This window comes from Drosophila navojoa, chromosome 5, assembly GCF_054131105.1.
Source record: "Drosophila navojoa isolate 15081-1374.11 chromosome 5, UAZ_NAV_1.0, whole genome shotgun sequence".
Taxonomy (NCBI): Eukaryota; Metazoa; Arthropoda; class Insecta; order Diptera; family Drosophilidae; genus Drosophila; species Drosophila navojoa.
This window is the reverse complement of record NC_142893.1, coordinates 17,914,024-17,925,720: the sequence shown is the minus strand read 5'-3', so window position 1 is coordinate 17,925,720 and position 11,697 is coordinate 17,914,024. Positions and strand designations below refer to the sequence as shown.

At 41.6% G+C, this 11,697-nt stretch overlaps 1 protein-coding gene across 1 annotated transcript; it reads left to right on the top strand.

Annotated features, from left to right (window-relative positions):
- Positions 1-989: 989 nt before the first annotated feature.
- On the top strand, positions 990-3,618 carry pnut (septin 7-like protein pnut). The gene has a single exon (XM_018106709.3). It carries the CDS (start codon positions 1,323-1,325, stop codon positions 2,940-2,942), a length of 1,620 nt encoding a protein of 539 aa, XP_017962198.1. The 5' UTR covers positions 990-1,322; the 3' UTR covers positions 2,943-3,618.
- Positions 3,619-11,697: the final 8,079 nt, after the last annotated feature.

Here is an 11,697-nt window from a genome sequence, read left to right as displayed (position 1 = left end):
GAAGCGGGCCGTGGTTGATCTGGGGTGGGCAATTACCGAGCTCGACTCTAGGTTAACTACACGCTAATGTGCCACATTCCCACATTCGTTTGCCGCTGTCGCAGCGTCTCCTATATGACAGAGTGACTAAATAATTTTTGAAAATTAAGTTGATGCGAGTGCCCACACGCCCGCCACACATGTGTGTAGCGCAGCAATATGACAACGCTGCTCACCAATACACACACACACACCCACAGAAGCTATTCCATTGACTCAGCTTCTCTCAGAGCGGCGTGCGCTCTCTTTCCAACAACGCTCTTACTGTTGGCGATCACGCTCATGCGCAACAACGGTGTCTTGCAAAACGAAAGAAACAAAAAGTAAAAGCGTTGGTTTACAAAATGGAATTGTTTCTGTATGGCTGCATTACAAAACTGAAATAACTGGAGCGCATGTACACATTTATACACATACAGCACATGTGTCTTCAGCTATTTTTAACCGCACACACAACAAAATGATAAGAATATTTTGTTGTGCATTGATAAATTTGAGACGGGCAGCAGCGACGTCGGCAGCATTGTCAGCAGCAATATTTTGAGGCAGCTGCAGTCGGCTAAGCCTACAGAGAGTGCCACAATTTTAATGCTGGCAAGGCTGTGAGAGAGCGCGCTCTGCTATAAGCGCTGCCAACGTGGGCGCTACTTCGAAATGTTAATTTGTTTGCATGAAATTAATGAAAATTATTAATAAACTGAACATATGAGTAGTATTTATTATATTACTGAATTTTATTGTAATGCTAAAGAGTATAAAATGGGAAATTCAATGTTTTTACCTGATTTTCACTGCTGACACACTTTTGCTTGAGTCGTGTTGGCAGCACCAGCAAGCCTGCAGCGTGCCATATGCTTGTGTGTTTGTGTATTACTCATGCGCTGAGCCCTTGTGTGTGCCATATGAGTGTGTGCGTTGCTCTTTCGTCTCTTTCATGCTTGTGGGCAGCAAGCGCTCTCGCTGCAACAGCAGTCGCTTGTTTTTCGCTCACTCAATAGCACGGCCATAGCGCGTTGCTGGCGTACTTATTATTTTTTTGCGAAGAAGAGGAAGAGTAGAAGCAGTAGCAGAAGCAGCAGTGCAAAAGTTTTGTTGACACCGAAAGAAAAAGGAAAAAGGAAAAAAAAAACCCTTAAACAGACTGAGCAAAAGCAAAAAACTAGGCGTGACGATACAAAAGCGTGCAAAGTTAAAGCCCACAGTGTGTTTCGGAGACGAAAGTGAAATTCGCAAGGCGAAGCAACGCTCTGGTAAACTAAATAAAAAGACAAAAACAAAAACAAATGAATAGTCCTCGCACAAACGGCGCCATCTCAGCGCTGCCCAGCACCTTGGCACAATTGGCGTTGCGCGACAAGCAGCAAGCGGCGTCGGCGTCAGCGTCGGCATCGGCATCAAATGGCAGCGACTCCTCGATAGCAACGCAGCGTCCACAGACGCAGCCGCCCAGTGTGCCATCAGCGACAGCAGCGGCAGTCACTAAACTGCAATTGGCAGAGGCGGCGGCAGCCAGTGTGACCAGCTCAAATGGTGACTCGAACAAGCTGACGCACGACCTGCAGGAGAAGGAAGCACAGCAACAGCAGCAATTGAAGCCACAGAAACCTCCGTTGCCCGTGCGCCAGAAGCCCATGGAAATCGCTGGCTACGTGGGCTTCGCCAACCTGCCCAATCAGGTGTACCGCAAGGCGGTCAAGCGAGGCTTCGAGTTCACACTGATGGTGGTGGGCGCCAGTGGGTTGGGCAAGTCGACGCTCATCAATTCCATGTTCCTGTCGGACATCTACAACACGGAACAGTATCCGGGCCCCTCGCTGCGCAAGAAGAAGACCGTTGCGGTGGAGGCCACCAAGGTAATGCTCAAGGAGAACGGCGTCAATCTCACCCTGACCGTAGTCGATACGCCGGGCTTCGGCGATGCCGTGGACAACAGCAACTGCTGGGTGCCCATACTGGAGTATGTGGACAGCAAATACGAGGAATACTTGACGGCCGAGTCGCGTGTCTACCGCAAGACCATCTCTGATAATCGAGTGCATTGCTGTCTGTACTTCATAGCGCCATCGGGTCACGGTCTGCTGCCATTGGACATTGCCTGCATGCAGAGTCTGTCGGACAAGGTGAATCTGGTGCCGGTGATTGCCAAGGCGGACACCATGACGCCCGACGAGGTGCATCTGTTCAAGAAGCAGATACTGAACGAGATTGCTCAGCATAAGATTAAGATCTATGATTTTCCCGCCACGCTCGAGGATGCCGCCGAGGAGACAAAGGCCACACAGAGTCTGCGCAGCCGTGTCCCATTCGCGGTGGTCGGCGCCAACAGCATCATCGAGGTGGATGGCAAGAAGGTGCGGGGTCGTCGCTACCCTTGGGGTCTGGTGGAGGTGGAGAACTTGACGCATTGCGATTTTATTGCATTGAGGAACATGGTAATACGCACACATCTGCAGGATCTCAAGGATGTGACGAACAACGTTCACTATGAGAACTATCGATGTCGCAAGCTCTCCGAGCTGGGACTTGTCGACGGCAAGGCGCGGCTCTCGAACAAGAATCCGCTCACCCAGATGGAGGAGGAGAAGCGCGAGCACGAGCAGAAGATGAAGAAAATGGAGGCCGAAATGGAGCAGGTCTTTGACATGAAGGTCAAGGAGAAGATGCAGAAGCTCAAGGACTCCGAACTGGAGATGGCGCGCCGGCATGAGGAGCGCAAAAAGGCGCTCGAGCTGCAGATCCACGAGCTGGACGAGAAGCGGCGCGAGTTCGAGCGCGAGAAGAAGGAGTGGGAGGATGTGAATCATGTGACGCTGGAGGAGCTCAAGCGGCGAAGCCTCGGCGCCAACAGCAGCTCCGACAATGTGGATGCCAAGAAGGAGAAGAAGAAGAAGGGTTTGTTCTAAGTCAAGCAGCGCTAGTTTATAGTCCGGCGAAATATCCTCCTACTTAACAAAAAACAAAAAACAAAAAACGAAAAAAAAAGATATTGAAATATTAATGTACTACACTTTAAGGCCTCAAAAATCTCGAGAACAAAATACCATATAACGAATTATGAATAGCGGTACATACCAATACTATAAACAGTGCATATACATATATATATGCTGATATATATATATATATACTATATACCAATGTATCAAACAGGTCTCATCTATCGGTTCTATCTCTCCCATTCAATAGATTTCTCAGACTTTCGCTTGATGTGAAAATCTGCGAATTCGAACCATCTGACAGACCTGACATATATACGTATATATCCACTATATTCATATATATATATATGTATATACATATATGTCTAGGTATTACTTGGCTTTCGCACAGCAATCGCGCATTTGTTTTTTAGATGCATACATATTTAACAGTTATTATTATTGCAGTATTTTTACCAAAATATATAAACGAAATCAAAACAACAAAAAAAGAGAAAATACAAAAAAAAAAAGAAGAAGCGCATTAAGAACTTGACGTAACATTTTGACTAGCCTAAATGAATTGAAAGAGAACCTAAATTGTATTTACAAAATACTTAAATATCGCTTAAATAAAATAATAACTAATACAAAAACAAAATTAACAGACACATAAACGATATATCCTAAGAAAAAGAACAACAATTAATATCATCAATATCGTATGTATTGTATAATGTGTATTCTATTTACCTATTATACACCAAAAAAGTCATAATAACACACACACACACACACACAGCAGCAGCAGCAACAACAACAACAACAAATATACTCTTGCATTTTACAAAATAAAGTCTTCTTTTTAGTTTAACTACATAAAAAAGCACCATTTGGTGTTGTTTATTCAATTGCATGGCACACACACACACACACACACACACTTAATATTAAAGTAAAATATGTACATATACATATTTATATAGGCAATACAGGGTGTCTTTTATGCATGGCACGCGTCGGCCGCGAAGCATGGGAATTAGCACCGTGACGCTTCGTTTCGAAATGCCTTGGCGCTGCTGCACTCTCTGCCCGTCATATGCTGACTAATATCTGGCGTACACCTTCGGCTCCGTTTCCATAGAAATGCATATATGTTCACTGTAAAAGGCAGGTCTCCAAATGACGCAGCTTGGGAACGAGCATACAATCGAATAAGGCAATTATATACAAACTTTATTTATTTATTTATTTTTTTTTATACTATTAAGCCCCATAGAATGTTTGCGCTTGCCGGAATTGACTTATCTTTGACTCACACAATAACACAGTAAACATTTATTATAAAGAAAACGATATCTTAAGCAAGAGGTATGCCTTGCAGTAGTACGGGAAATTTTGCTCTTATCACAAGAATTTTTGCAAAGCTTGAATGACTGCGTACAACAGTAAAATATACTCGGTTCGCTCTAGTTGGTGCCCTCTGTGAAATTTATAATCACATTTGCATATTATTCAATTATCAATACATCGTTCTCATAGAATGCAATTTTCAGTGCAACAATGTGAACAATGGGAGAAGTCTACATTTTACTACAGTTCAAAACTAAATTTAAATTCTTAATCTTATTATTTTTCACTCTCCGTCTTGATTTTTAGATTCAAGGCCAACAATGTTCTGCTTCTAGTGGGATAACCAAGATGAGGGCGTAGTCACGTAGTAAAAAAAGTAAGAACTTAATGTTGAGCTCTCCATCTTATTATTTTGCACTTTCTCAGATTCAATTGGACTCAATGCCAACTAAAATTTAGCTATGGGCATAGCAAAGTATTAATTTTAAACTTTAGTCTTTATTGATAAGGTCCATACAAAACATAATACAACTAGTTCTATATTTATATTTTATGCCGAAAAAAGGCTGTTTCGCCCATAGTACACTGTGCCAAAGTTCAGCGGCACCCTTTACTGCCCACAGTTCGCTGCCAAATGCACATGTATGCAATTTCATACCACACCCTATATACATATATGCACACATACATACATACATACATATATTCAGTTGGCCAATGCATGGAGTCAATTTGACAGCGGAGGGGCCCACTTGAAATTGCTTTCTGGGGCCTAACAGGCGCAGCAGAGCCCCCAACGTATGGGTATTTAATTTATGCATAAAAATTAATCCATAACCCAATTGAAAGGCACTCAATTAATGCCGTATAAAGCGTAAAAAGAAAAGCCAACAGTGAAAGAAAGAAGCATGAAACATGGAGCGAGAGTGCGCTTAGAGTCGATTCGATTCGATTGGCAAGGAGTTGGTAAGGGGATTGCGGAGGCGTTCAGTTGCTACAAGTATATACATACACACACATATATATATTATATGTATACATAAGTGTATACACATACATATACGTATGACTGTGTGTATGTAAGTCAACAACGTTGACGCAGCACTTAAACAGCAATTGCTGGCGATCAATGAACGCAAGCAGCAGAAGCAACAACAACAACTGCGGCAACTATAGCCACAGTGGAGTTTGATGTTTTGTTATTGCTGTGTTGTTTTTAGGACGATGACTCAAATACCCAGCGAGAGACAGAAAGAGAGGGAGAGAGAGATGATACACACACGCACATACCTAAGTAAAGATGTTCATGTATGCATGCTCGGGAGCGGACGGGGGGCCGAGGTGTCTCGTGCTTGCTTAGCTTATCAGCTGAAACGGGAGCACTGCAGAATTAAGTTCATTTGACTGATGTTGTGTGCATTGCTGTGCTCACCCTGTTTTGCAACACATACATACATGTGTACATATGTTCCACACATGGGCTGGACACCCTGTAGCGTTCTCTGTCATGCCTTTTGAGCTACATTCTTGCACGTCAAATCGCGCAGAACGAAGTCTAAAATCAAAAACAAATGTTGACCGTTCTTCTAATAAGCCGGCAACCGCAACGCACACTCACACATGCACACACGCTCCTATTTCACAGACACACACGCACACGAATGCTTTTGAGAGCGAGAGAGCCATCAACGGTGGCAGCGACGCACGCTCACCCACACGATCCGAGCGCTTGACATATTTACGTGACGCCGAGAGCCAGAGAGCAGCCAATTGACCAAATCTAAGAGAATGCGCGTCGCTGTAAGCGCTGACAGTGACAGCGACGGCGACGCTGCGCCTGCGCTTCGTTTTTATTTGAAATTTCCGTTTAAAATTTCTTTGGCTTCGACTTGCTGCTGCTACGCACTCAGTTCCAGTGCTGTGGCTGCTCTCTCCCCTCTCCCCTCTCCCCACTCTCCAGTTGACATTTGACATTTTTCCATGCGGCAACGGGAAGTGATTTTTATAGGTTTGTTTGTTTGCTTGTTTTGGCTCATGGATCGTTTGCATTGCTGCCTGCTCCTCCTCCCACTCTCTTGCTCTCTCCCGCATTTAGTAACGAGGCCTCGTCAATGTCAGCGCAGATAAGGGCTCGGATCACTTTGTATATGTACATATGTATGTATTTGTTGTGTGTTTGCATGCATATATACTTATATGTATATGTATTCAATGATTTCTCAATGATTTCGTTTTATTTACAAACAAAGAAATTGGATCGTGTGGGCTCTATCAGTCAGTTTTATGCAACACTTGTGGGAATCACAGATATTGATAAAGACGCACTCCGATCGTAAATTATCGAGATCGGGACTGAGGGCCCAAGTAAATAAGCACTTGTTAAAGTTGACACGTTGTCGATGGACCGAAGGGCAGGGGTGGGGGCGAGGGTAACTGTTTGCAATGCATTTAACGAGTCGAAGCTACAATAAACGAGAAGTTTTCGGTCCATTGTAGGGGCGCCCGGTACGAATATGCGAGTGTGTGTGTGCGTGTGTGTGCGTGTGCGTGTGGTCACACATTCGAAAAGTACAATCCAAAGGACACGGAAGTTTTGGTCTCTACTTCCGCCCGAACAATAGATTCGTATTTTGAGTCCCGTAGCGGTATTTTGCTCACGCTCCCGCTCGTCCCTTGCAATTCTGTCTCTCTCTCTCACACACTCACATTCGTCCTACCTTTTATTTCCGCTGCTCGCGTGCACAACATCCGCTCTTATAGAGCGATAAACAAATATCTTTACCGCTTTGCCTTTGCGATTATTTCGTATGTTTTTTTTTTTCATTCCGCTATTGTTGTGCATTTACAGTTTCGGGAACTCTTATTGTTCCGTTCACATCCTGGGAACGGGAATGGGAATGCGAATGAAGCCATCAACAGGTGAGCAATCCGCAGCTCAGCTCGCGGAGGTGTTATAAATTTCAGATATGCATTGTTGTTGATCTTGAGTAGAGTTGATTCTCATAACTGATGAAATGTTTTGTCTTATTTGAAGAGAATTTTTCGGACGTACGCCCAAGATTACCTTAATTATTAATAGTTACACTAAACATGCAAATAATGTCATTAATTATAGATCATAGTAATATTAAACTTCGATCTTTTGTCTTAAGGGCAAACCAGATTTTTCAGACGTAAATGCAAATCTTTCGAAGACCATTTTCTCTAATCATAAGAATTAACTTTTGGGGGCTGGGTAATAGCTATATTAAGAACTTTATTATATAAAAACTTGGCTTATTTCTCGTACCCATTTCAAATAATATACATTATTTTTGTTGATTAGTAACAACTTAATGATATGATGATATGCTTTGTGTATCACATATCGTTATTTTTGCATTTTATTTATTTTGCTGACTACCGCAAATGCTGTTTTGATTGGTAATGCGAGTGGATCGATTCCGCAAGCTGTTGGAACGCTTGACATATGTTTTCAAGTACAATAACCGCATTGTAATAGAGCTTAACGGACTTTTAATTGAAATCAAAACAGGCAGACCTTTTTCTTGTGCCCCTTCCTCTTCCTCTTCCTCTTCGTATTCCCCTTGCTCATCCTCATCTTACCGAACATAATTTCAATAATTGAGCAACAGTTGTGATCGGGGACAGATTTGTGGTTGTCGAAATGACCCTGAGAACAGATTCTTTCGATTCTCATGCATTGACAGATTGATTTGGGAACCTAAGCAAAGTACTTAAAATTTGGGTCACTCGTAATTGGCCAGCTCTACACAGATTGCATAGGGGCTGACGCCGTTGCGGGCTACTGGGGGGGCTTCGGCTCTTAAAGTGACTTAAAAGTAGGTTAGGCTGCGGCTGGCGTTCGCTTGTCGTTTGGCTTGTCAGCCTTTTGTGCAGCATCTTGGCACAAGCCACCCTTTCATTTCATTATTCTTTTCTTCTTCTTCTTCTTCGTGCTCTTTTTTTTTTTTTTTTTTTGTATTTCTGTGAATGGTGCTCATGATGTGGATGAGGATGAGCACACGTTCGGGCCCCACTCTATTCAGAGAGAGAGAGAGAGAGAGATGCAGGGCAAGCGACCCATTCATTGCTACCGACTCATAATTGATGTTCAAATTGCTGTTGAATGATGCGTTGCTGTCGAGGAAGCACTTGTCACAGTTTTGTGCCCATTTCTGGGCAGCCAGCGAGGGTTATGCAGGTTCTGTGTACGTTTTTCATTTCTGACAATTCGGATGCCCTGTATGTGGGGGGTGTTGGGTATATCGATCGATAAGGGAACTCGTTTGAGCTATTTGAGATGTGGAGCAGTTTGGGGGATACTTTGACATTGATCTGTGAATATATCGGAGAATTTGTATTCTAGACTAAAGATTAATCTGCTTTAAGAATGAAGTTATTATAGAATGATTGAGGAAAATCATAGATTAAACCTGGCTTTAATTCTAGACTTCATTTTTTCAATATGTGTTATGAAAACTGATAGATCTATACTTGTATTTTATTTACTATCTTTGGATATGAAGAATTCTGATACATTTGAATATACCCTAGAAACCAAAAAGACATAATACTTTAAGACAGAGAAAAATGGAAGATCTTTAAATTAGTTTTCCTGCAATGTCCTCCAGTTTTTAGCTTAGTTGGGCTAATAAACTTTCTTCAGGGTATACCTCCAGGGTATATCAGACTCAATCACGACTAAACTCTTGCTTTATTATCTGCATCGCTCGCGTTTTACTTATTATTGTTGATGGCCTGTGATGGTTTTGTTTAGCGACATCAAAATTGATTTAATTTGCTTAAATTAGAATAACGGAAGCTGACGGAGAATTGTGTGAAATGTTCGGAGTCTCTGCGTGAAAGAGAATATTTCCAATGCTCCTTGATAATTGCGCGTGCCACACGTGCCACAGGAAGAAGGAAATCAAACTCGAGAGGTAGACAGAAAATACGTTACAGGGCAACTAATTTCCCTGGGCCAACAACAAATTTATTGAGCACGCGGCAAATGAGCGCTGCCAGGAGCTGCCAACAAAGGACAAGGGCTCCCTCAGTGTGGAGAGCCGGAGAAGAGGACCCTCATTGAGCGCTGCAATGAGCCCGACTCGGGGGTTGCAGTTGCAGTTGCACATTGTACATTGAGGCAGGACGAGCATTCGACAGGACGAGCCGTCGGCAGGACCATGCGTTCTGTTTGTATAATTATTATCTGTGATCCCGAAATGAGCGTTACTTTCAGCCCGGTGTTCATTGCCTGGCACGCGTCAATGTCCCTTTTCCAGGTTTCGTTTTCTTTTCATTTTGCTAAAGACGCAGCTGCTGACGAAGAAAATGTAAAGTTTTTTTTTTTATAAAGAAAACCAAAGATTTTACTTATTGTCGGCAAGAGAAAGACGTAATAAAAGTACATACATATAAGGGTAATCCTAATTCTATCGTTTAATCATGTAAACAATTAAGGTCTAGCAATTTGATTTGTATTATTCTCTTAGTCAGCGAGCTGAATGAAACTAATTCAACGAGAAATTGATAAACAAAAGAAAATCTATAAAATACTTAATTACAGCGCAGTAAATAAATTCATGTAAGCAAGATCAGGGTAATAGCTGCAAATATTAATATATTGTATTTATGTATATAATTTATAGGAATGAGACATAAGGGTAATAATTATTTTCTTTTTCTGAGAATTAAACTGATTTAATTATTGAGTAAATATATTAGTACATATCAGAGAAATGTTTATAAATTTAAGTTAGGAAATATTTTTAAAAAATGCAGATATTGCAAAAATAAAGACCAGAGAAAACAAGTATGATTTTTAGAATCTGATACATAAAAAAAAAATTATTAATAATATTTTAAGTTTAAATACCTTATTTTAAAAATTTTAAAATATTTTAAGTTAAAAAATAAAAATATAAAATAAATAATATTATAATAATATAGAGTATAATTAAAATACAAAATATAAAACAAGAATAGCATCAGTAAAAAGCATTTAAAAATTTCTCTCATATTACTGAATATTTTGTACATATACCATTCAAGCTGTAGACTAACAGTTCCTATTACATTTTTCTATTAATCTCTGTTTTATTTCCCCTTAAAATATGACAAAAAGGTTCTTTATTATTCTAGTAAATATTTATAAACAACATTTCCATAAAAACTTACAAAAGTTGATCTTCTGGGCTAGGAATTTATTTAAGAATAACTCCCATATATAAATATAATATTTAGTTTTTAGTTTTCTACTGTTTCGCTTAAGATATGCAATATATTTTAGTATTTCTTGCAAAATGCAACGCAATATATGCCCTATTCTACATTACTTTTCGACTGAGCTAGAACTGATTTCAGATGATTTCAGCATGATTTGGCTTTTAAAGGTCGAACACAACTTAATTGGCTTGCGGGACTGGGAATAGGCGTGAAATGTCTCAACTGCAGTTGGCCAGACATTTCGAGGGAAACCAGCTAGGCCTCTAACCATTTTCATGGTTGCCAGCAAATTATCTATTCCGGGGTTTTTGGCTATGGTCGAGCGCACAGCGTGCGCTGGTCGCGATTGGAAACCGACAAGCGACAACCGACAAGCGGCGACCACAGCAAGTGCCTGGATACTAGGTAAGCTGGCCGGAATGAGATGCAGAGCCGAGCCGAGGCGTGGACACTGCGCTGAGACTTTGAGCCACACTCATAAACGCATTATGCATGCCGCCTTGGGGGTAGATTGCATAGAGAGAGAAAGACAGAGAGTGAGACTTTTTCGCAGTCTTAACGAAATTTTTGTATTTTGTGAATGCAAAATGTCTATAAAACCATAACGCGTTTTCTACGAAACGGCACAGGTAAGGTCCTTCGCGAGGCTCGGTTCCCTTCAGCTTGTTTTGACAAACAAACAATGCAACGTGCAACGTTTGTCATCTTTTTAAAGGTATTTTTGTAGTTGGCTCATAAAGCGATTATAATCGAAATTAAAACGCGCCTTTGTCCGCAAATGCCTTGAGATACATACATATAGATGTATATGTATGGTATATATATGTTTTTAAAGACAGAGGTTTTTCGCAGCGCTCTAATTATGCTGATGTACCTAGTTTATGATTCGGCTATAAAAACAGTTACAGAGAACTAGAGTCGAGGCGACACGAGTCCCTACAATTCGTCGATTTTGGACTATTCAGCATAAATAAAGCATTAACTTAGCATATCACGACGGGCCTGAGACTCGCTGGCATTGTGAGGTCGCGAGGTCCTGGGATCGCATGGCATGGATCGTGGCCAGGTGTGCGCCAAGACTCGTGTGACGGCATCTCAAGCGCACGCAACATGGAACGCGTACAAAAAACCCAACTTCGTCCCCTCTGTCTCCCCG